General features: G+C 42.9%; 1 protein-coding gene across 4 annotated transcripts in view; it reads right to left on the bottom strand.

Annotated features, from left to right (window-relative positions):
- Window positions 1-26,899, bottom strand: part of RFTN1 (raftlin, lipid raft linker 1) — a 106,118-nt gene that overhangs the window by 9,609 nt on the left and 69,610 nt on the right. For all 4 annotated transcript variants that reach the window (XM_082193421.1, XM_082193420.1, XM_082193423.1 and 1 more), the window contains exons 6-7: window positions 18,533-18,736; window positions 9,679-9,794 (exon numbers count right to left, since the gene is read on the bottom strand). In XM_082193421.1, the coding sequence (XP_082049547.1) occupies window positions 9,679-9,794; window positions 18,533-18,736 (320 nt within the window). The remainder of the gene's footprint in view (window positions 1-9,678; window positions 9,795-18,532; window positions 18,737-26,899) is intronic.

Below are 26,899 nucleotides of genomic sequence, written 5' to 3'. Positions count from 1 at the left end.
CAGAGTCATGCTCCCTTCCCAAGTCTGAACAGGTCAACCAGTTCTGGCCAGTGACAATGTAAATGTGAGAGCGGAAAGACTGAATTGCTTTCTACCCGAGGGTGGCATCATTAAGCATTTATCCTTACAGAAAGTACCGTATTGGCCTGAATATAAGCCTCACTTTCTTTCCAAATTCCAACCGTGGAAAGTTAAACTGCGGCTTAAATTTGCAATCTTACAAGAATTGGCTTTTACGAAATCGCTGCTGAAACGGATATATGATAAAATGGAACGGGTGTGAGTGCCTGCGGAATTTCAAGGGAGCGGCTTATATTCGGGTATTGTATTTTTTTCTTTCTGCCCCTTGAATTTTAAAGGTGCGGCTTATAGTTGGGCGAGGCTTATATTTGGGCCAATACAGTAGCTCCAGGTAAGGAAAGTAGAGAAAACTGTGTGTAAGTTGCAGTGTACATGTCATGAAGAAGCAGCACATGGGAACATCTCACAAAACTAACTACATGCGGTTTTCTTGAGTCTTCTGCACAACCCTGCCACATGCCTAACGTCAAGGAAACTACCGCAAAAGTTGCATGTATGTCTTTCACATTTATTTCAGGGGCAATAAAAATGGAAGCTTGATCAAATGCCGCCAGCAATGATCCTCGGAGTAACTAGAATGACAAACGAAGAGGGCAGAAACAGCATGTAGAATACACTGCCTCTGGTAACTCAGCAAAATATGCGTGACTTGCAGCTACGATGATTCACTGCGCATTGTACTGAAATCTGAAAGGTGACAACGCAACAGTTTAGGTGGCAGCGTTCCCCCCCCCTTACATAAAATTCCAAACTCTACCATGCATGTAGGACCTAAAATAAAATGCTAGGGTGTATCCTTAGGTCCTGGAAGGAGGACTTCCACTTATGATTCCTGCCAGCTTGCCATGCCTTCCTTCAAGATGTCGTAAGTTGTAGACGTTTAAGTGAAACATTCCACTCCCTCCTCTTACCCCCAAATTCTCTCTTTTTATTTTTATTTTATGTTGTGAACCACCCTGAGATTTACGAATGAAGGGCAGTATATTGTTGTTGTTGTTGTTGTTGTTAATCCAATTGACAGTAAACATTATATGGCTTCTCAGTATGCCCAGTTTCCATTGTTTTCTTTTTAAGTATATTTATTCTTCGGAAAACCCCAGAGCATGTCTTCTTGTTTTTGGGTGGCTCCATTTTGGCTCCATTTCTGTCTGTGCTCACCACGTGCATTTGCTATTAGAGGAAGTGATTAAAGGGCACTAACAACCCAAGCATTTAAAATGACATTTCATACTTATCATTGGAGACGGCAGAAATGTTAAGTTGTAACCCAATCAACATGTAAGGTGAATCTATAGCAACAACGTATGATTTATTTATTTTTTAAGCTCAACATAAGAAGAAATGGTCAAAACCTCGAGACAAAAGATTTTTTCTTTTTAAAAAAGCATAGTCGCAGGGAGTTGAGGGGGGGAGATAGTGTGGGCTGATCTACAAATCAAACTGAGAGACGTTTCCTTCTGTGAGAGAGCAAGCGAGCAAAAATTTAATGAACTCATTCTCTCATTCCCCATTCTCCTGCAGTTGATAAGTAATCTCTGATCACACCTTGAGTGTCAAAAACCAGAGCGTGTTGAGATGGCTGTTTTCCTGTCTTGCAGCAGATAAAAAGAATTCAATTTTACTTATGATTTTGTAGGTTTTTTTCTTCTTTTCTCACTCAGCAATAGTCTAGCTCATTAGGAAAAACTAGAAAGCTCTGCAATTTGAGAAATAAGAGGGGGGAAATATCTAGGCCAAGTCACTAGAAAGGAAAACAACCTGCATTAGCAATTTTATCATTTTCCTCCTGCTGCAGATATAAAAATAAAACAAAATTGAGAAACAAACAAAATAACAAGATCTAGAAGCCATATAACACAGGGGGAAGCTCATTTGCAGCAATTAATTCCCCATGCCCAATTGGTGGGTTGAAGTTACAATTTTAGAATTTGAAGCGATGTAACTGGCCATCAATCTACCTCAATCACTCGTTTGTTGAAGAAAGATAGCAAATCTGCAGCATGATGCTCCCCAGACATTCTGGACTATGACTCCCATCATCCTTTACCATTAGCTAAACTGGCTGCAACTGATTAAATTGCAGTCCAAAACATTCTAGGAAACACCACCATGTTGGAGAAGGCTATGACAGCATATGACATAAACAGCCCTGATAAGTGCCTGGTAACTTCCCTCTTTGAAAGCACAAAGAAAGGCATAAACCACAAACGAAAATAGGCAGTGGGGCCTATGGACTTCGCTAAACATCTCTCCCCCAAAAGCTGAAAAGAAAAGAGGTTCTGACTCAGTTTCCCTCCGTTCTTTATGATGTTAGGGAATGCTCAGCACACACAGATGCACTGGACGCTCAAGGCATTTCCTGAAATGAAAAGGTCAGTTCTTCATTGTGTGGAGCTTCTTTTATCAATCTCAACTTTTCCACAACAAGAATCTGTAAGGCTGCAAGCACACTAACAAGGGAGTAAGTCCTATTGAGCTTACTGGAACAGCCTTCTGAGTAGACATCTCAGAATTGAGATTGAGCTACAAGTCCAGCTTGGAGTGAGTGGAGCAGAAAACCAGTGAGATGGGTGGGTATACCAATGGAACAAGCACCCCGTCTCCAGCATCAAGCAGATAATACTTTTAATATTGGCAGTGTGCCAGACGGAGTACATGGAAAGGGAGGCAGAATCACAGATATGCTACTGTGGCCTATCCTTTGCACCACCACCACACTGCCCCCAGGCAAAGGGGTCTACGTTGCTACAGCACCTCATTCACTGACCTGGCATTCAGCAGCATATTATTAAGACAAAATGAGGACCCTGAGCGGGAGAAGGACCATAAGGAGCCAGGGCTTAAGTCGGTTAATTTCATTCCTCTGGATTCAATTATCTTACTGGTGATGGTTCTGGTGGGGAGGTGGACTACTTCACCTACTTCAAAATGTGGCATCTGATTCCTCATGCATTTTGGGTCCTGCTTGCTTATGCTACAGAGAGTGTAAACAAACCTTACACTAGAGAAAAGCTCACCAGTTCCGCCCGCCCCCCGGGACTTTCACTCCAACAGAACCAAACCTAAGGTGTAGGCTCAGATTCTTGAAATCTCTCCCTGCTTGGAGATTAGGGTGTGCAGAACATTAGACTGTAAAAAAATAACATCTCTCAGTCATTTAGATTGCAGTTATTAAAGAATTTGGAGGTAAAAAGCTATACGCAAAACCATGCATTTCAGCTAGGCTACTTCTAAGGGCCCAAAATCCAGCCAATTCAGAAAAATCTTGCCATTATCTTTGCTTTGTACACTGTATCTTAAATGTATTCTGCTGAAGGACAAAGCTGGCTTGGTGTTATTTGCTTTATGAATTAAGTAGAGGACAAGTCCCAGTTTCCCAACACACACATTTGCTATTTCACCCCAACACTCTTCCTACAGTGGTACCTCCCAAGACGAATGCCTCGCAAGACAAAAAACTCGCTAGACGAAACATTTTTCCGTTTTTGATTTGCCTCGCAAGACAAATTTCCCTATGGGCTTGCTTCGCAAGACGAAAACGTCTCGCGACTTTGTTTCCTTTGTCTAAAAACAAAGACATGTTTTGTTTATAAAGTTAATTTATTTTCCCTTCAATTTTTGAACTGCTCTTTACAGTATGTGTGACTTTAAAGAGCAGTTAATAAACTGTTGTTGTACCAAATTTGGCTTTGTTTGGACTTTTTTTGACCATAGGAACGCATTAATTGATTTTCAGTGCATTCCTATGGGAATTCGCTAGACGACAAAACTTGCGGAACGAGTTAATTTCGTCTTGCGGGGCACCACTGTACATGGATTCACACACACACAAACTTCTTATCAAGTAGTTACAGGAATATTAAACTGGAGTGTGCCTGAATTTGTGTCAGTGTAACCATGTTTGGTAAAATTCTGGACGTTTATGTAATTCAGACATACAAATTATAATGCACTTTTGCATTCAGTTGGGCCAGTGTTCACAACATTCTGTTTTACTTAGCATTTTAGTTTGAAAACCCAAGTTCCACTATCTCTGCACTTCCTGCAAGATTGTATAGTTGAAGGAAAGAGCCTCTAAAATGTATGATAAGCTCAGAGATAAACAATGGTGAAAACAGCTTGAAAAATGAAGTTCTTTTTATTCAGATGTCTGTTTACTTTCATACCCCTTACTTAGTACAAACACAATACAAAAATGGTGTAAGAAATGATCCCTATGTTCAAAGTGCAGCACTTTTAAACATTAAGGACAGAAACTGCTGCCAAGCTACGCTGTTACATCTAAGAACAGTTTCTGCAAAACCTGATCCTTGGCATTCTGAATATTTCTAAGCTAAACAGAAACACGCACACATCAAAAAAGCCTTTTAAAGGAAAAAAAGCCCAAATACACATTGCTCAACAACCCCTTTCTCATCCATATAGAAAGAGAAGCCCAAAGGGCACCTACCAAAATCTTCTCCCACCTTCTTTCTAGGTCACCTTCAAACAGCATCCAGGACCTTTCAAAGGGCTGAATTTCACGCTCATCACTTTTGGCCCCCTGTTGCTTTAGGCATGCGTAGTTTGTTCAGCAGCAGGCATCAAACTGTGTTGCTCAAGCCCAAACTCACCACACATTTAACAGATCGAGAATGAAGGCCAAATCAGAGCTGGCTCTTCATAGACACTTCCAGAAAGAACAGCAGATCATCGTATTTACGTCGCTCCTGCTCACCCACCTCGCAAACCCCAAACCCCTCATCAGTAAAGAGCTCTGCTTTATGAATGCTCTGCAGCAAAAACATGGCTACACCGTGGAATCATTTCCACTAGGCAATCTGCCATCTCAACAGATTGAAACTGCGTACTCATACTTCGTGTCAAAATGCTGAAAATGCACAGCAGCAGCAGCAACCACAAAAAAGGCACTCCAATGTCTCCAGAAGAGCTAGAGAGAGACAACTGTCACCACCACCTAAATTCTCTTAAGTCACAGGACGTATTTTCAGAGAAAACCTTCACTCAAGAAATGAAGTTTCACCAACATCGTGCAGCCAGGGAATTATTTTGCAGAACTTGCAAAAGGATCAGCTTGCAAAAGAATTATCTTCTTTTATTTGGTGCAAAAACATGACGACAGGCAAGATGTGGGGAAGCAAAGAAAGGTTGTGTAGGCTCTGGTTAACAAGGGACTTTCCTATGCAAAGAGAATTAAAATCAAAGAGGTTTCAATGCTAGATCACACGAAGTCTAGTGGAATTAATGCAGCCCAACATTTATAGGGTAGAAGTAATAGGGCAGCTTAAGGCATGTAATCATTAAGAGGCCCCTGCTCAAAAAGGCAAGAATGCCACAGTTTGTTCTAAATTTTAAGAGTTAAATAACTCAGCACTACTGCATCCTGTCTATTACTTGGCAAGGACTACATACTGTGACAGCTGGAAGCTTTACATTCTCTACTCAGTGACATTTTACACACATACCGAGCGCATCAGAGTGTTGAACATGTTCCCCTTGCTTACACTTGGGAGGCTCCTCTGTTGTTAGAAATTAAGCACGCCATGCTTTTTGTCCATAAGGAGATGCCGATTTCTGCTCAAACTTGATATAATGCACACGAACACAATTAAATGAAGTTGTGAACGAAAACACAACTGAACTTCCACTGCTAAGCGCACTCTTACAGCAGGACACACACACACACAAAATTATTTGGGAGAATCCTAAGGGGCACTTAGGTGTTTCATGCCCAAGAGGAAGGGAAAGGAAACTTACGGAAAATAATTTCACATTTAGCAAAAGCTCTACTGTGCAGTCTGAAGGAACACAATGCACCCAGATTACTAATGCTAAGCAGGTCTGGGTCTAGTCAGTGCCTGGAAGGAAGATGACATAAGACCCTATATATGTCAAACTGAAAAGGTAAAATAATGATTTATTCTTATGTCCTATAATTTTGTATGGGTGGGGCACTGAGTAGAATGATCTACCCTTGGAAGCTGATGTACCCAACTGGTTTTCTGATGCCTCCTGTAGGATGTTTCTGCTAATAGGACTGGTAGTTCTGACAACACACTAGTCAGGTTCAGGAACCAGAGGACACCCTGAGTGGTTAATGCAATCATTCCTAGATCCCCACCTTCTTCTGGAGAGAATCCATTCAACTTTGTTTACTGAGGAGTTGAAGGAAATATCTACAGCACTGAAAGAAAACTTATATCAAAACTTACTAAGCATGGCCCAGAACTAATTTCAGAAACCAATTTGTGATGGCACCCTAAACATTCTACTTCACCAGCACTATTGTGTCCAGTTTTGTTCAGGTGGACTGTTCTAAGTGGTGGACCTCTATATTTTAGTCCTCCTGGCAGTGGCGTAGCGTGGGGGGTGCCAGGGGTGCCGGCCGCACCGGGCGCAACATTTGGGGGGCGCGTTTGGCCGGCCCTCCTCGAGGAAGCAGGAACCCCACTGTCCTCGGACCTCCTCCGAAGGCTGGCGGTGGGGCGGAGAGACCTCCTCCCGCCGCCAGCCTTCGGAAGGCTGCTCCGAAGCCTGGCGGTGGGGCGGAGAGACCTTCTCCCCGCGCCAGCCTTCGGAAGGCTGCTCCGAAGCCTGGCGGTGGGGCGGAGAGACCTTCTCCCCGCGCCAGCCTTCGGAAGGATGCTCCGAAGCCTGGCGGTGGGGCGGAGAGACCTTCTCCCCGCGCCAGCCTTCGGAAGGCTGCTCCGAAGCCTGGCAGTGGGGCGGAGAGACCTTCTCCCCGGACCAGCCTTCGGAAGGCTGCTCCGAAGCCTGGCGGTGGGGCGGAGAGACCTTCTCCCCGCGCCAGCCTTCGGATGGCTGTCCTGAAGACTTGTGGTGGGAGCAGTGGCGTAGCGTGGGGGGTGCAGGGGGGCCTGCCGCACCTGGCGCAACATCTGGGGGGGGCGCGGAAGAGACTCGAGTGCTAAAATCCACGGGTTAGGGGGCGCAAATTACTTGCCTTGCCCCGGGTGCTGAGAACCCACGCTACGCCACTGCCTCCTGGGGATAGTGACACTCACAGCAGTTTGCTGTGACCAATTTATGGTACACTATGGAGATAAAGGTACTTGTGTCAGTTCTGACTCCACAGTTAGAGAAGACATTATGAACACAGCCACGACTCCTACTTTCTATGTTAAACTTGTGCAACTTAAAGACAGGATTCTTGAAGGAGTGAGACTATCCACTTGTGTTCTTGATCCTTCGAGGGTGAGACTGGTATCCTTCTGAAAAGAAGCTAAGGGGGCTGTCTCAAAAGGTAAGGCAATCAGGCTACTTACAATGTAATTCAAACACAGGGCTAGGAAGATGCATGGTCTAGTGATTCTGATCTTTTTTCTAATATGTAGCTCAGAAATGCTTCAGGATTCAGCATTACCACATGGCAGCTGGTACCCATTAGGTAGGGAGCGGGAAGGCGGAGTATCTAAATGTAGGCAGATCCAGGAAGTTGCAATAGGCAGAACTAATGGGAAATGGGGCACTAAAAGGCTGCAACCATGTACACACTCACATAATGGAAATTCAACTTGAACACAGTGGGACTCACTTCGGAGTAAGATGCATGGGACTATGTAACCCAATCTAATGCATGCTTACTTGGAAGTGAGTTCTGTTGAATGTGGTAGGATTTGCTCCCAAGAAAATATATATTGGATTTCAGTCTTAGGATTTCCTACCCACTTTTTTTTCTACTGCTGCTGCATCTTTAACAGCAGCCTGACATGCAGAAAGTAAACAGGTGAAACACTCAATAACATGACTATACAGAAAACAGCTTCCAGTCTGAGCTCCTGTATGCATACTTAAAACTGCATTTGCTCTTAAACCCCCCAGAATGCCTTGTATAGCACTCTCAGCTGCACTGGCTGCCAATTTGTTCCTGGGCAGAATTAAAAATGCTGGTCTTACCTTTAAACCCTTATATAGTCTGGGACTAGAATACTTCTTTTCATGAACCTACTTGGGAGCTTCATTCAACAACTGAGGCCCTGTTAATTATACCCTTATCATCTGAAAAATGGCAGATGGCAACATTATAACCTTTTTAGCTGCAGTTACTATAACAGCCTTTCTCAACTCCCTATGTGTACTTAAGACTACAACTCCCATCACCCCTGACCACTGGTAGCTAGGGATGATGGGAGTTGTAGTCCAATAACATATAGGGACCCAAGGTTGAGAAAGGCTGTACTAGACTGTAGAATGACCTCTATAAAGAGACCCACGTGTCTACTTTCTGATGCATCTTTGTATGAACTGCTAAAACTTAGCTTTTAATTACTCTGCTGTCCAGCTTTGGCTGTTTCTTAGGTTGTGTACACTCTAAACTTCAAAGCACGTTCTTTCCCTCAATTCTGGGCACTGTAGTTTATTAAGGGTTCCTAGGAATTGTAACTATGTGAGGGTTAAACCACAGTGCCCAGAATTCTTTGAGAGAAAGAATGTGTTTCAAATGTGCTTTAAAGGTGTCGTGTGACTGCTTCTATTTCAAAATTGTTTTTAAGTTTTCATGAGTTATCTTGAAACACACAGAAAAGCAGGTATAAATGTTTTTAATATACTGTTATTAATAATAATGATTTTAAAACAGACTGAAATAATTTGGTATAAATGTGTGTAAATTTGCTGGGATTGCAAGCTCTGGAGTTAAGCAGGGATAAGCAGATGTAATATAAAAGGGTTTTATTTCTTTTTTAGGAGCTGCATGCTTGATGTTAACCATGCACTTAAACACTGAGTTGATTAAACACATAGCAAGAGCCAAATGACCTGCAAAGCACATTTGTGACATTCTTTGTAACTACATGCATTCTATTTCGATGATTCCAAAGGCCTTGCAATAAACAAAGGAGACTTGACTGGCACCATAAAGACCCTCATTTAAAAATGATTCAGAGCCCTGCTTTATGTATTACTTTTTTCCTACCTTTGCAGGGTGGAACCAGGGTTTCTTTCTCTATATGTAATGATGGTAGGGTAAGGTTATCAGATGTCCCCATTTCCCGGGGATAGTCCCCGGATTTACAAATCAGTCCCCATACAAAAATCCATTGAAGTTGAAAAGTGTCCCTGGATTCATTGGAAAAATATTGGTAACCTTATTGTAGGGGGGAAGGAAACAAAACAAAAAAATCTATCCCTCTCCAAAGCTCCTTCTTAGCTACTGTTTTGAGAAAGCTGCAGCAAGGGTGGGGACAGGATGAAAGCACCTTTCATACATTGTTCAGCATATATGTAGGAAAATGAAACGTTTGAAGCTGCTCAGATATCCCAACACTAGTTAGTTTTATCAGTGCAATATGAAACCTCTTTTTAATAAGACATTAAAAAACTAAGTGGGTAACAAATTAATATAACAACTAGACCTTTCACTGTTTTCCCTAATGCTCCTTTGGGTAGTCCACTGGGATTGCTGAGAGAATAAATTTTAAAAGATTGTAAGAAATCTTGGATACTGAAAATTGCTAAATAAGTTATTGCTAATAGACGCAGCAAGCAAGATTTTTTTTAAAAAAAACCCTATTAGTTTCTCATTAGGTTGTGATTCAAGATATTAGGAAACAAACAAAAGCAAAACAACACACTTACTTCCAGAACAGTCCATTGTTCTACAACAATAGCATCATAGCCTTGTATACTCTTGTTGTCTTCCACGGAAATATCTTCAAAGATGAACACGCCATCTGTCATCCCCTGGAAGGAATCTGTGCAGAAACAAATCGTTTCTATAAGCTACACAGTTAGGGTATCCTATGAACAATTTTAAAGTGTGTGTGTGTGTGTTCATTATCACAATCCTAATTTCTTCTCAGCATGTTATTTGCAAAACACAGGGAGAGAAAGACCCCTGCATGGTCCAACTATATTAAAATGAATGAGACTAATAGTAGGTGTACAAATGAATCTTTTGTATGCAGTGGTGTGCTGCTAGCAACCATTATAAAACAGAATTGCACTTATTTTTATTGGCTATTTACACATAAAAAGATACGTACACATGCAAGCTTGGTGGTGGACACTTCTGGAGCTTGAGGGATTTCTTCCCTTCTCCTTGACTAGTATCTGAGGCACTGACCTAGCCAAGAGGCATGGCCACGGCAAGAGATGGGAATGTAGGGATATCAAGCATGCCTTACTGGATTCTGTTCATCTATATATGAATTGTGCTTCCTCTTTTCCCTGGAAACTGCAAGTCTGCAGTAACATCTGCACTGGGCATTTTCTTTGGAAGTTAACAATCATAGATGCAACTGAGTTGCAGCTTTCAAAGCAGCCTTTGTTTTAGGAATGGTCAGAATATTTGATGCATCCCTTTGGTGTTTAGGGAACAAAGAGTTGCGGTCAGAATTTCTCCACTATCCCGAATCATTTGTCAGGTGATTGGTGTATTGGGCATTGCTGGTTTAGGAGGACTGCTCTATAGCAACAAGTGTTTCCTCATACAGTGAACCTTTCGAGTCAAGATTTCCCGATTACTCTTGCCTTCCTTGAACATTTTTGATGACCGCACAAACCCTCAGTGCATTAAATGGTGTGATGACACTGAATTTGGGGTGTTTTGCCCCAAAATATCTAGTATTCCATACATATACAATGCCATATAAAGACCCGAGAAAAAACTCCCCACATACGAGGGCATGAATGGTAAAAAAAAGAGATGGCTCTCCAAATCACTGCAGAAGTGTTTGAAAAACTGCAAGTGTCCATAGTTAACCTGGCATTAATAAACAATTTAATGGATTTTACTGTAGAATACCTGCTCATGCACAAATCCTAGCATTCCCTTTTGGGGATACCAAAGTAACTCAATTTATTATAAGAAACCCCATGCAATAGCCTGCTTTTGAGTAGAAGCATACCTGCTTTAGTAGCAGTCATCCAAAAAAATACTGAAGCTCTTACAAGGGCTTTTTGCAGTATCAGTCTCACATTAACTATCACATCTATTTAACCCCTCTCCTCTCCAGAAAGGCCCCCTTTTTGAGCAGTTAACTTGTTTTCACTTAGCACATAATTAATCCAGTGGATTCCAGCACATTACATCAACACAATTAATTTCAAAAACTAAATGATATAGTGATGGCTCATTTGTACTAATAACCAGCTCAGCATAGCCTTCCATTCCATTAAAACTAAAAACTGCTTCGATTCTGCCCAAGCTTTGTTATAATTTTTCACCTTTTACCTTCACTAAGCTCATGGAAAAGGTTAATCCACCCTCCTTCATGGGAAAAGGTTCCATTATCACTGCATTTTTTATTAAGGTAAGATGCTCTCCCACTGTGCTCAAAAGGCTATTTTCACTTGGGTATATAAATATTTGATGATGTTCTGCTGGGCAAAATGTCATTTTAATGTTCCTGCACATGATTTACAAGATGACTATGGGAAAAGATTTCTTATTCTATTATGACAGCTATACTAGTGGGAAGCAATGTCTCCCTGTGTTGTTTGTTGTCTTTGAACTATTAAGCGTCGTGCACAAAGCCTAACCTTTACGTTATTGTTATTGCTGTGGAAAAAATCACTGCCACAGGTACATCAAAGAAATGTGCCCTCCACCTTTGCTCCTGGCTGATGCCCACCAACATATATGGGCTGTTTCCCACTAACATTTCCTACACTGATAATGCACATGTCGGTGTCATCCATTAGCAACGAGTTCCAGGAACCCAAACATGTGACAAAATAGGTGCATGACTGTTGTCATGCACAAGAGTTTATATATGCAGGACACACATTTCTTAAATGGAAGATATAGGAACTTAACCCCGTGCAAAATTCCCCCTTATCTTAATTCCCCCCCCCAAGCTACTTGCTCAACTTTCTATATTCAATATTAGTCATTTCACTTCATGATGGCATTACTTAACATTAAGTGGCAAAATGTCCAGTAGTATTCAGCTAATAATTAATTTGTGATTTTTATATTTATTAAAAATCACATTGTTCAGTCACGGTGTCATAACTATACTATCCCTCCCCATTCCCTTCCTCCCCAGAAAGAAAAAAATGAAACAGAAAAGAGAAAGCATACACACACATTTGAGGAACAATTTGGTAAAAGGCTGAAGGTGTTGTTATTCTGTGATCATATAATTCTGTTTAGGTTGCAAAACCAAAACTTAACTTTCTTCTATGGGATGCTGACTCTTACACTGTCTTGCAATGCTTAGTTCTATATTAGGTGCAACTTTAAACCACAGAGCCTAGGACTTGCCGATCAGAAGTTCGGCGGTTCGAATCCCCGCAATGGGGTGAGCTCCCGTTGCTCAGTCCCTGCTCCTGCCAACCGAGCAGTTCAAAAGCATGTCAAAGTGCAAGTAGATAAATAGGTACCACTCCAGCGGGAAGGTAAACTGCGTTTCCGTGCGCTGCTCTGGTTCGCCAGAAGCAGCTTAGTCATGCTGGCTACATGACCCAGAAGCTGTACGCCGGCTCCCTTGACCAATAAAGCAAGATGAGCGCCGCAACCCCAGAGTCGGCCACGACTGGACCTAATGGTCAGGGGTCCCTTTACCTTTACTTTACATTAACTTCAGTTTTCACAACCACAGGTAGAAAGGCACCTTTAGGAAACAGCATGTTCCCTAAGAATGTATTCTACACATTAGCAGCACATCTCCCAAATTCCAAGTGTAAACTGATTGCCCTATTATGGTTGTTCACAAAGTAAACTCTTTGTGCTCATCTTGCAAACCCACTTTTGAAGGCATTTTAACTGCAGAATCTGACATTAGGAAATTCCCCCAGAGCCCTGTTGTTATGTAAATTCACTTTTTAATGTGTAAACAACAGAATAATACTTCTCCTATGTTGTATTTGGGATATTAAGCAATACGCTGATAAGGAGCCAGAAATAAAATGTTTGCCCTTAAGAAAAACAGGCCTAATTGGTCGGTATCAGGCCAAGTGACTCATAGTTTCAAAACTTCAGTTTATACATATAAAATAAATGGCCATTTGTTTCTGAGAACGTTCAGTCGCAACTTACATGGGTTGCCAACGAGCTAGAAGAAAGCATTCCATCATGTGCCCTTTAGAATTTCCTTTGCTGCGGGATGAAAAAATTAAGCCTGGCTGTTAATTTCCCCATTCAATTTTAACAAAGATAACTAATTTCACTGACTACTCCACAGGCAGGAGCGTGAGATGGAGAAGAGCCTTCTAGAAGCTGCCTGTGGCTTGACTTTGGGCTGGATCTGAAGACCCTAGTTTGCACGAGCGGAGAGTGAGGGTGTGTCACTGATCTCCTCACTTTTAATTACTTACATTCCAAGCAGCTACTCTACAGTATTCCCCCACCAATCCTCTGGAGCCAGATTTCATAGGATGTAACACACTGTGGGCATAGGAGGGGGGAGCGGGGACTGGTGATCCCCATATACAAGCGCCTTCCACTCATGTGGTGGGATTTCTGGATCTAATTCCACATTTCATGACTCTCACGTAAAAATATGTGATACCGCAAGTTGCTGAATACTTATCAAAACCTACCAAGAAACTTCCAAAAACATCCCCAGCCTAGTCTAACGAAAATCAAATCTTTGTATGTATTTATAGACTTGTTTTCTGTGTTCTATGTAGTTGCATTATCTTTTGTCTCAAAATATTATGGAATTAATATCCATGTTACTGGCATAATCATCATCATCATCACCACCACTACCCAACAACGGTGCTTCAGAGTGTAAGCAGCCCTGACCTGGAGATTGTAACGTGACACAGAAGAAACTGAAAGGGGTGGGGAATGGAGGCAGAGGTAAACAGGAAGGAATAGGCAGTTGTTTCGATTGCACATGCTTAATCTTAGGTACAGGTTAAGTTACTAGAGGGCATGGGACAAAGGGGGCTGCTCCAAAGCGTTCATGGTGGGCTTTGAGGAGAGATTTGAAGGACGTAGGAAAAGTGGCATTGCACAAGCATTCTAGAATGCAGTTCCAACCATATGGAACAGCAAGGGAAGAAGGGCTTTCACATGAATACCACACAAGGCAGCAGAGGCTGCTACATTAGGGTGTATGGGGCACTTACTGCCCTCAGTCAACCCCCACCTACCTCCCTTCTTCCTGACAACCAGTCCAGGGTGTAACCTTCCTCCTCCTTTGTTTCAGCATTGCCCCTGAGCAGGAAGGATGGGGAGGAAACTAAAATTACTTGGCTTTGTCTATTATTGGCTGTGGTTGCATCAGTCATTGGCTCTGTCTCTGTCTACTGTTGGCCTCCTGTCTTATGCCCCGCCAGTCTCAATGGACACCAGCCACCACTGCACACACACACACACCAACCGAGAAGTGGGCCCTAGTTCTTGGAAGCGTGTGTCAAAATAAACTTGTCTAAGGCTACCTCACTGGAATGTGGCAACACTAGTTCTATATTCAGGCTGGTAGCAGAGACATTGAAATGAGCGATATGAACAATATTGGGTCCAGGGGTATGGCACATAATGCAGCAGCCCGACTGAAGCTAAGCAGGTCTGCATCTAATCAGTGCCTGGAGAGAAGACTGCCTAGGATCTTCATGAACATTGCCTTGAGTTCCCTAGAGGAAAGACAGGAAGACAAATAAAGCTTTGTGTTTAAAAACACACACAGAGAGAAGCAAAAAATGTTAAATATCCATGCTCAGAGCTTTCGCTCCCAAGCCAAGTTCTAAAAATAACATTTTTGTTTCCTTCAATAGAACCAACTAACATATGGCATCTAGCACAAATACATAGGCTTTGGCCTTTCATTTACATAAACTGCTGTTTGGAAATCTTAGAGATAGATCAAGACTGTGTATATTACTATTTCTGAGTAGTCAAAAGAATAAGCAGAGTTGAGGTATGTAGCTCAGCTAAACAAAAACTGACAGATTTGATAAAGAGTCTCATCCTTATCACCATGCGTGTTACAAGTCAAGATTTCTGTGTTCAGATTGTAAAAAACAACAGCTGCCTATTTCCTTTTTAGAGCACAACAGAATGAAGATAGCAGATGAAGAGAGCTAGCAACTGCAGAATTAGTTTGGGGTTTGTAGTCACCACTCATGATAGAAACATATCATGGTGGTGAAGAAGAAGAAGAGGAGGAGGAGGAGGAGTTTGGACTTGATATCCCACCTTTTACAGTGGTGCCTCGCAAGACGAAATTAATTCGTTCCGCAATTCTCTTCGTCTTGCGGTTTTTTCGTCTTGCGATGCACGGTTTCCCATAGGAATGCATTGAAAATCAATTAATGCGTTCCTAGGGAAACCACCTTCAGACCAGGTCCGGGGACAGTCTGTCCCCGGACCTCTTCTGAAGGCTGGGGGGGGGGCAAGGGCTTTTCTTCCCACCCCCAGCATTTTAAAAAACCCTGGGACAGCGGAGGACTTCTCCGCTGTGCGGGGCTATCTTAAAATGCTGGCGGGCGGCATTTTAAAATCGCTCCGGACAGCGGAGGACTTCTCCGCTGTCCGGGGCGATTTAAAAGCCCCTGGGAAGGCAGGCGGGGGGGGACAAAGACTTTCGCCCCCTGCCCGCCTTCAGAAGGTGTTCCCGCCCCCCTCCCCACTTCGGAAGAGCTTTCCGAAGTGGGGCAGTGGGGCCAGGTGTTCCCGACCCCCCTCCCCACTTCGGAAGAGCTTTCCAAAGTGGGGCGGCGGGGCCAGGTGTTCCCGACCCCCCTCCCCACTTCGGAAGAGCTTTCCGAAGTGGGGCGGCGGGGCCAGGTGTTCCCGACCCCCCTCCCCACTTCGGAAGAGCTTTCCGAAGTGGGGCGGCGGGGCCAGGTGTCCCCGCCCCCCCGCCCCACTTCGGAACAGCTTTCCGAAGTGGGGCGGCGGGGCCAGGTGTCCCCACCCCCCCTCCCCACTTCGGAACAGCTTTCCGAAGTGGGGCGGCGGGGCCAGGTGTCCCCGCCCCCCCGCCCCACTTCGGAACAGCTTTCCGAAGTGGGGCGGCGGGGCCAGGTGTTCCCGCCCTCCCCGCCCCACTTCGGAACAGCATTTTAAAATGCTGGGGGTGGGGAGCGAAGCGCTGCCGACCCCCAGCATTTTAAAATCTTCCCAGGACACGGGGAGATTTTAAAATGCTGGGGGTCGGCAGCTAACGCTTCGCTCCCGCCCGCCAGCATTTTAAGATCGCCCGGGGCAGGCGGGGGGAGCAAAGACTTTTGCCCCCCGCCGGCCTTCAGAGATCCTCTTCTGAAGGCCGGCTGTGGGCGAAAGTCTTTGCTCCCGACCGCCAGCATTTCCCTATGGGCTTTCGTCTTGCGATGCAAGCCCATAGGGAAATTCGTCTTGCGAAGCGCCTCCAAAACAGAAAACCCTTTCGTCTTGCGGGTTTTCCGTCTTGCGAGGCATTCGTCTTGCGGGGTACCACTGTACTCGCCTTAAGGAGTTTCAAAGCGGCTAACAATCTCCTTTCCCTTCCTGCCCCACAACAAATACTCTGTGAGGTGAGGCTGAGAGACTTCAGAGAAGTGTGACTGGCCCAAGGTCACCCAGCAGCTGCATGTGGAGGAACGGGGAAGCGAACCCAGTTCACCAGATTACGAGACTACTGCTCTTAACCACTACACCAGACTGGAGGAGGAGAGGACAGAATGACATTTGATTGTGCTGCATCAAAAGGACTATGTGTGTGTTTGATGTTTAGTTATTAAACATCAGTAAAACCTGTACCTATGGAAGTGTGTTGTTACTCACTCAGAAACCACATGCATACTTCATGTGGTTCTTTCAGATATTGGTATGCACAACAAAGCCAATGGGGAATAAAAAGCTGAAAAGATTTTTATTTTATTTTCATACACAATAGTGTTTATGAGTTCTTTAGGCAAGTGACTATTGCAGAACAAATGCTATCATGCAGCAAGTGATTGAAAATGTTGGTGTTCCCAAACCATCACTAATTGTATATAAGCCAGGAGGATTGGCCCAAGTGGCACACTCCAAGACAATACCTGTAGCATTAAACAGCCTCTTCCTAAGACTCCACTTCCTACTGCAGTCACTGGGGGAAGCAACAGCCTGGACACAACAAAGAATCTCTGCTCTAAATTTCACCAGCCTCCACAGCAGTACTTTGAACTACTCACTGCAAAAGTTCATCTCAGTCCAATGATTTCTTCCAGCTGCCATATCTTCAGCTGTTCTACCAAGCTCCACGGCTCCTAATGACTTTTCCATTCATTTCTGTCAGAGCTCAGCCCTGAACAGGACTACAGAGGAACCTCATCTGAAGAGGAGGAGCAGGACTTGGTCCAGCCACACCAAGGAGCCCAATGTCATAGCTGAGCAGCCCAACTTACTCAGCCCCCAAGAAACCTTTGCTGCCCCCTGCCAAACCTGAATTGCCTCAGCCACAGGCCATCCCTCTCCACACCCAACTCCCCGGGAGCAGAGGTGGAGTCAGGCCCAGCAATAAGCCCAGAGTTGATGGAGCAGTGTTTGTCTGGCAGTTAGGCCTTCATTATGGGGGGGGGGGGTTACTTGGGAGGAGGGAGAAGACAGAAAAGGATCAGGTATGTACTGGAACCCAACAGATGAGCAGGAAGGGAAAGCAGCTTCCTCAGAAACTGTAAACATCCCAGGGTTACTGGGAAAAGCTCCCTACTGGGCTTCCATAGGCAACTCTAGCTCATCCTTGCTTCTGAACCAAGGCCAGGCCAAGACATTGGGGAGCGCAGGGGAGGAGGAGTTTGGATTTGATATCCCGCTTTATCACTACCCAAAGGAGTCTCAAAGCGGCTAACATTCTCCTTTCCCTTCCTCCCCCACAACAAACACTCTGTGAGGTGAGTGGGGCTGAGAGACTTCAAAGAAGTGTGACTGGCCCAAGGTCACCCAGCAGCTGCATGTGGAGGAGCGGGGAATCGAACCCGGTTCACCAGATTACGAGTCCATCGCTCTTCACCACTACACCACACTGGCTCTAACTGGGGAGACTAATGTGGTACACTATCCTCCCCCCCCCCCCAAAGAAAAGGAAAAGGGCTCTGGTTTGAGGCTTTTATGCAGCCTACCTTGAATTTTAAAAGATCCATTGTCACAAAACAGCAAAGAAGTTTTGCAGGAATTAAAACTCAGACACTTGGAAATTTGAAAAGGTGCTGCTGCTTCAAAGACAGTTCCTGATTGACACCAACAAATAATTTGCACTCAGTATGGCATGTAATTTCAAGGTGTAATTAGCAAAAAGAGGGAATGTTCCTTTTTGCTAAGAACCTATCTGAAAGAGTGGAAATTGAAGCAAGAGAATGAGGTGCTACTTAGGCACATCTGCCTCATTTCTTTGATTTCATACTAAAAAAGTCTTCCTACCACTTATATATAATGAATATTCTCACGTTTTCATGTTCAGGTTCTGAGCAATTTTTGTGCATTCTAATAGTCACAAACAAAGAGAAAATAGCTGATCTTTTAAACGAATGAAGTATATAAACAGAGTAATAATCTTGCAGGGAAATTCCGTACCATTTATCATTCCAAGACTGAAGATGGCATTCACCAACGTGCTCCCTTTCCGAAAGTGATCTGTCATATGCTCCAGCCAATTGGCTTCCAAGCTGCAAATGCTCTGCCCATCACTGGTGATTTTCACAGGGATTGTTAAACTGTAGTACTGGCTGGATCTCTGCAATGCCTTTGGCTTGTTGTAGACAGCAAAGATCTCGGTTTCTAAAAAAAAAATTACAACCATACAAAGTGCTGAAAAAGCAATAACGATAAAAGCAATGAAAATAGTGCACCCTCTCTCTAGGGTACAGTCTGCCAGCATAAAGAAGTAACACATTAATAAGCACTATTAACTGAGCTTTCCCCATGTATAATTAAAACATTACTGGGTCATTAACAAAAACTGTTTTTCCACCATGCTACAAAATGACCTATATTATTAAGCAACAAACTAATAATTTTAACCATAACACATTCTTGCCAACTGAGTTTGTACGACCAAATAAAGCAGGAAACAGATTTGCAAGGCATTAGCAGGACATAGGGCTGACAAAATCAGGAAAATACAGTATACAATTAATCTAGGGGTTAATTTAACATCTAAAAACTTGAATCTGTATAAGGACAATTATGAAAAATGTTGGTCAGAAATTAAAAAAGATTTAGAAATATGGTCAAATTTGAGATTGTCAATGTTAGGCCGAATTGCAGTGATTAAGATGAATGTATTGCCTAGAATGTTATTTTTATTTCAAACTTTGCAGATTATTGACAAGATGGACTGTTTCAAGAGGTGGCAGAAAGATATTGCGAAATTTGTCTGGCAGGGCAAAAAGCCCAGAATAAAATATAAAATTTTAACAGATGCAAAAGAAAGAGGGGGATTTGCCCTGCCGGACTTAAAATTGTATTATGAAGCAGCAGCATTCTGCTGGCTGAAAGAGTGGATGCTCCTCGAGAATACAGATATCTTGGACTTAGAAGGTTTCAATAATGCATTTGGCTGGCATGCATATCTATGGTATGACAAAATCAAAGTGCATAGTGCCTTTAAAAATCATATTGTAAGGAAAGCGTTGTTTAATGTTTGGATGAGATACAAAGATCTGTTGGAAAACAAAACCCCTAGATGGTTGTCACCCTTAGAGGCTAAGGCCCACAAGAAAGTTAATATGGAGGTCGGATGGCCAAAGTATTGTGAGATCTTAGAACAGGATGGAGAGAAACTGAAATTAAAGAGCCATGAAAAATTAAAACCCAAAGTACAAGATTGGCTCCACTACTATCAAATAATGGAGGTTTTTAAACAAGACAGGAAAATTGGCTTCCAGGTGGAAAAATCAAAACTTGAGACAGAATTGTTAGAACCCAATATTAAGAATTTGTCAAGAATGTATAACTTGCTGTTGAAATGGAATACACAGGACGAAACAGTTAAATCAGTTATGATTAAGTGGGCACAGGACATTGGTCATAATATTATGTCTGCTGACTGGGAAAGGTTGTGGAACACTGGTATTAAATTTACGGCATGTAGTGCTTTAAAGGAAAATGTGATGAAAATGGTCTATAGGTGGTACATGACCCCAGTTAAGCTAGCAAAAATTTACCATTTGCCTGATAACAAATGTTGGAAATGTAAGGAAACTGAGGGTACTTTTTATCATCTTTGGTGGACATGCCCGAAGATTAAGGTTTTCTGGGAGATGATATATAATGAAATGAAAAAGGTATTTAAATATACCTTCCTTAAGAAACCAGAGGCCTTTCTCTTGGGCATTGTCGGCCAACTGGTGTCAAAAAAGGATAGAACTTTTTTCATGTATGCAACAACAGCAGCAAGAATACTGATCGCAAAGTATTGGAAGACACAAGATTTACCCACCTTGGAAGAATGGCAGATGAAAGTGATTGACTATATGACATTGGCGGAAATGACGAGCAGAATTCGTGACCAGGGAAAGGAGACTGCGGAAGAAGACTGGAAGAAATTTAAGATTTATCTTAAGAACTATTATAAACTTGATGAAGTTTAGAATGTCGAGATTCTACAGAGAGAAAGGGTTGCAGTAATATAAGATTAGATTAAGAAAGGACTATGATGAATTAGGATGGGAAAAAACATTTATATGTTGCTATAAAACTTGGACATGAGGATGCAGAAAGGGGAGGTATGGGGAAGTCCGAGGAAAGAAGTTTATGAAAGGACATTTTGAAATTATATTTGTTTGTTTGTCTGTTTTTCTTTTATGTTTGTTTGTTATAAAAACTTTTGTAAAACCAATAAAAATTTTATAAAAAAAGAAGAAGATGAAAACCATGACTGCGTACTTATACAAAATATATGCATGAATTAACAGTTAGAAAGATGAATGAATGTGATGTAGCACTTGGATACACCTTAAGTCCTTCCTGCTGCTCCAGGCTAATGTACCCATTGTTCTGGAAGAAGAAGTGAAGTTCCACATGACACACCTTTCACATTAATTCCCACTTCCAGAGGTTTCTTGCAGTTAAGGGCCACTTTGTTGTGAGAATACTAAAGCACTTCTCCGATTCTGTGACTACTTCATGACGTCTAGGCACAGGCGCGCGCGCACACACACAGTTAATGATATTTCGGGCAGCACCAACAGAACCATAGTTTCGAAGTAACAGTTCTGCTTTATTCTCACTACTCATATCACATCTGGAGTACTGCGTGCAACTCTGGATACCACACTTTAAGAAGCATACAGACAAACTGCAATAAGTTCAAATGAAGGTGGTCAACACTAAATAAAACAAGTCCTATAAGGATAGGTTGAAAGAAACGGGAATGTTTAGCCATAAGAAGAGAAGCCTGATAGGGGACATGATGAAATTTATCAAACTTTGCAGCTTAGAAAGTTCAACTTTCCCCCCCAGATATCCATGAACTTGAGTCTGATGAGCCTTCCCCATGGCTGCAATTTGCATAAGAAAAACTCTGGTAATTAATTTCAAATCTTGTTTGAATGAATGAATGAAACTTTTTTTGCGTCAGCCATAGGCCATAACAACAAAAGAACATTGCAATATACACAGAACAGAAATTAAAAGTTGATTATATAAAACACAGTTTAAGGTCCTGAATCAGCAGTCAAATGGTGGATCATATTCTGATTGCCCCAGCTAATCAAATCAAATATCTTTAATATGGTCAGTGACCAGGAAGCAATTTATAAAATATGACATTAAGAGTAGTATTGTGCTACAAGTAGCAGTAAAATATGGCCAATTCTCAGAATTGGTGCTTATATTTATGACCTTTGTATCCTTTGATTGCCCCAGCTAAAAACCTTGCAACCTTTGCTGTCACCTGCTCATCTTGATCTGCCAAGAGAAAGGACACTGTGGCAGTGGTTGGGCAACCTGGAATGGACAATAAAAGAGGGGTGATAATCTCATTCCAAAGAGTGCAAGCCAGAAGGCAGTGCACCACTGATTCGGTGCTGTCATCTCCACAGGGACTTAAGCACTTTTCGTGTGGAATCTGTTGGAATCATCCCTCAACTACAGCTGATGGCAATACATTCAATCTTACGAGAGTAAAAGCGCATCTATATTTTGGAATTGCTAGGTTATGCAGATAGGATGCCAGAGAATCAAAATGGGAAGGTGGATTTATGGCATGCCTTTCTCTGATGTCATTACAGATAAGGAGTGAGATGTACATAGCAAACAAGCAAAGGGGAAATGGCTGCTGAGCTGCACCCACCATTGTGAGGCCTGAGGAGGTGATGATGATGATGCCTCTCCAGCTGCTGTTATTGGCTGTGGACGCCCTGTGATGTCACATAAGCACATGGCAAATCAGTGGATATACAAAAGCAGCCCAAGGGGAAAGCCCAAGGCAAAGCTTGAAAAGGACACAGTGGACAACAGTTGTGTTATTCAGTACTTGGTGGTCTCCTTCTGCATGGAGGCGAAGTGGCAAATGGAAGGAGGCCATCATCCATCAATGAGATGCTGTGGAGCAACGAGAAGGTAAGTGTACCTGCTGAGCAGGACCACAGCTTGAAAGGGGCAGATATCCATGGTTGGAAGCTGGAGATGGACATGGCAGAAGCTGTGGTTAGCATGTGGAAGCCCGGGATGCCACAGGGCTGAAGGAGGCTGAAGTTTGTGCAGGTAAGCTGGTTGAAATTCACCTTCAGAAGGCCATTGACAAAAGCTGTGTGGATATTTGTGACTTGATGCTGGGGTAAGTATGAATGGAGAATGTGGACATAGGTCACCCACCAGACACAGTATGACTGGCAATTGCATGTTCAGATAGCGGTGTAGGCTGTCCTTCAGGCTCTTGGCGAATGAACCACTGGATATTCATGGGCGGAAGCCAGTGGAGGTTAGGAGGCTGGCCAGTGGAGGTGGCTGGATGATAACTGTTGAATGAGGGCCATTCCTCTCACTGTATCTGTGTTTGCCTTTCATGGATGTCACAAGCCGACGAAACTTTCCCCAAAAGCAGCAATGAAGGGGACAGCAGAGCTTAAGCAAGCCATCTACTTCTAAATCAAGGTATTTCTAAATACATCTAAGTAACATTCATGACATTCCCCTTTCCAGTACCAGGATGGGAGGCTGTGCAGATGCATCCCTAAGCAGTTGCCGTGGGCTACAAACTTCCTGTGATGTCACAAATGGACAGGGTGGCTAAGGGGAAAGAGGCAGTTACTAGTGGGTGGAAGAATGGAGAAACCTCAGTAGCAGGTTCAGGGGAAGTTGGGGTAGGTAGGCAGGGCCAGCTGGATACGCAGAAGTTGAATATGGGCTGACTCCCTTCTGTCTACTTGCGTTGCCAACATTTTATTCTCTCAGGGCTCCTGTACCTGTCCCGCCTAAATCACTTGGCAAGAGCCCCAGCCCTTTAGCGGTTCCTGCATTTCTGCAGAGCTTCAAAAACCGCGGGAAATAAAATGAAAAGCAACAATGAGAATACAGTTTAAGTTGTTAACAGATGCAAAAGAAAGAGGAGGCTTCGCCCTGTCAGATCTGAAACTGTATTATGAAGCATTGTTGGCTAAAGGAATGGATGTTATTAGAAAATACGGAATTGTTGAATTTGGAAGGTTATGATAATAGATTTGGGTGGCACGCACACTTATGGCATAATAAGACAAAAGTCCATAAAGGATTTGGAAGTCATATATTTCAAAGATCTTTAATAGAAATTTGGGATAGGTATAAAAACCTATTGGAACATAAAACACTGCATTGGTTATCCCCACTAGAAGCAATGAGTGTGAAAAAGGTCAATATGAGTGGAAAATTGATAACTTATGGGAAATTAATACAAAAGGAAGGAAGCAAATGGAAAATAAAACCATATAAAGAAATTAAAGAATAAAATTTTGTCTAAAATGTATAAATTGCTGCTTGAATGGCATTTGAAGGATGAGGAGGTAAAGTCGGTTATGATTCACTGGGCTAAGGATTTTGGGTATAATATACAGCTGAGTGACTGGGTAAAATTACGGAAAGAAGGTTTAAAATTTACTGCATGCAATGCCTTAAAAGAAAATATGATGAAAATGATGTATAGATGGTATATTACACTCGTCAAGTTAGCTAAAAAGTATAAAGTTAGCAATAAATGTTGGAAATGTAAAGAAAAAGAAGGAACATTTTATCACATGTGATGGGAATGTAAAATGGGGGAAAGCTTCTGGGAGATGATATATAATGAGATGAAAAAAATGTTGAAATATACATTTATAAAGAAACCAGAAGCATTTTTACTGGGCATTGTAGGGAGTGATATAAACAGAAAGGAATGTAAGCTCTTTTTATATGCAACAATGGCAGCAAGAATATTATTGGCCCAAAAATGGAAGCAAGAAGAATTACTGACGAAAGAAGATTGGAGGACGAAACTAATGGACTATGCAGAACTGGATAAACTAACAGGAAGGATTCAAAATCGGCGGGGCCAGAAATTCACAGAAGACTGGAGTAAATTTACGGATTATTTGAAAAGTATTTGTGAAGATCAGACGACGTTTGTAGGTTTGCAAGAGGTTTTGTGAGGAGTATTATTGGAATTACTGCAAAAATGGATAACGGGGAGGATGATTAGTTAAGACATTTAAAGGTAATATAAATTTAAGAAATGCATAAGAAGTGGTTAAAACAGTGGATCATCAGAGGTGCTGATGGAAGTCCAAAAAGATTGTATAAGTGATAAAGTTTTGTGGTACGTATGTTAAAATTAGTAAAAATTATTATAAGAAAAGAAAAGCAACAACCCTGCTGGGTGTCCCTGAGCCCACTCTCAAATCTTGTTGGTTCTGATTGTAGGCACTGTTCACACTTAACTTGGGCATTACTCTTTCCAGGCAAAGATTGTGCCCTTTAACACTCAGTGTCCAAGTGGGTTGTGTGTGTTTTTTGCCCCAAGCTGTCCCCATGAAAACCCACTATTTAAAGCAGAATCAGAGTAGATTGATGTTTGTTCCAATTGAGCTTTAAAGAGCAGGTTTTCACAGGGAAAGCTCGGGGGGAAAGGGTGCTCAGACACATAGCTTTAAATTGCAGATTGTGTCCGGAAAAAGTGGAGTTAAGTTGATTGTGGATAAGCCCTTCATCTGGGAAAACAGACGTTCCCCATCACAATAGACTTTACAATTCTATAATGTTCACTGTGAGCAAGATACAACATTGTTCAGAGTTTCCTGGTAAGAATAGTTGGGTAAGACTAGATGGCAGAGTGATTTGCTACAATCCTGAGCTCCCCTTCCCCTCGGCACAATTCTTTTAACTGTCCTTGTACTGTTAGAGTTCATTATCAGTTGCCCAAAATCCATACTGCTGCAGTGATTATACTCTTGGGCATTCTTACAAGCCTCCACAGGTTACTTCTTTTAGGCTGTTGATAGCTGTGTTCCTTTATCTACAAGCAATCGTTTTTCAGTGTAAGAGGTTGTTACAGGCTGCTGGGTCACATTTTTAAGTGTTCCAGTTTTTGTATTTATTCCCCAAACAACATTGCCCCTTTCACTGGCCTTGGCCTATTTGGTTAATCTGGGGGCTTTGGTCTGTTTGCTGGTTATAGGAGCACACAACTCCCTTGTTGCAACAAGCTACTGGTCTGTTTCCAGGCATAATTCAAAGTGCTCTTTATAAAGCCCTATATGGCTTAGGACCAGGCTATATGGAAGACCATATTCCCTGCTTGGGCTCTAAGACCTGGGGGAAGTCCTTCTCTCAGTCCCGCCATCCACACAGGCACACTTGGTGGGGATTCAAGAGGTGGCCTTATTAGTAGCTGCTCCCAGATTTTGAAACTCCCTCCCTACAGAAGTTAAGACTGGTTCCTTTCTTGTTGTCCTTCTGCTGGCAGGTGAAGGGACGCGGGTGGCGCTGTGGGCTAAAGCCTCAGCGCCTAGGGCTTGCCGATCGAAAGGTCGGCGGTTCGAATCCCCGCGGCGGGGTGCGCTCCCGCTGCTCGGTCCCAGCGCCTGCCCACCTAGCAGTTCGAAAGCACCCCCGGGTGCAAGTAGATAAATAGGTACCGCTTACCAGCGGGAAGGTAAACGGCGTTCCGTGTGCGGCTCTGGCTCGCCAGAGCAGCGTTGTCACGCTGGCCACGTGACCCGGAAGTGTCTGCGGACAGCGCTGGCCCCCGGCCAATAGATGTGAGATGGGCGCACAAACCCCAGAGTCTGTCAAGACTGGCCCGTTCGGGCAGGGGTACCTTTACCTTTACCTTTATTGAGGGTTGTGCTGCATTTTGGAGGCCTGCTTTTGCCTATCCCTATTCTTATATACTTCTGCTACATAAAGTGAAACCAGCTCTTTTCTTCCCTGTTTCTGAGTCTCTCTTTCTTTCACCTTGTCACCAAGGTGTTCCTGAACAGCGAGCTTAGATTTCTTTTGTTAACTTCAAATGCTAACCTTACTTTACTGAACAAAGTGAAGCTATCTATTCCAGCTTGTAGCTGCCTCTTCCTTTCCCCCCTAGTTCTCGCTTCCTGCGAGAGAGAGCGCCGACTCCTCTTAAAAGTGACATACACTTTGCAAACATCTCTCTTAACAGAGCACTATAACATCAATAAACTGTTCAAGGAGGGAAAAGTAGTTCCCACAGGAGGCAGATAATGATTTTTTTTTTTCCAAATAGAAAAATATATGCTTTAATTAAGGCAGAAACAAAGTATTGCAAATACTAACAAGCTTTCCAGACAAGCTGTCCTTAGGCACTGAAAAAAACACATTCACGTTTAATGCACAAGAAAGGTTATTCTATTAAAAATCTCTTTTGTCTTTAATAACTATTGTACAAAATTGTTCTGCGGGAAAAAGACAGCACATGTATATTCCAATTGGCCTTGCAGTAACAGTAGTTATTTAGTCATGCCACAT

The sequence above is a fragment of the Podarcis vaucheri genome (genome assembly GCF_965113315.1).
Source record: "Podarcis vaucheri genome assembly, chromosome: 12".
Taxonomy (NCBI): Eukaryota; Metazoa; Chordata; class Lepidosauria; order Squamata; family Lacertidae; genus Podarcis; species Podarcis vaucheri.
Note: the sequence above shows the minus strand (reverse complement) of the source record. Positions and strands in the feature narration are given on the sequence as shown.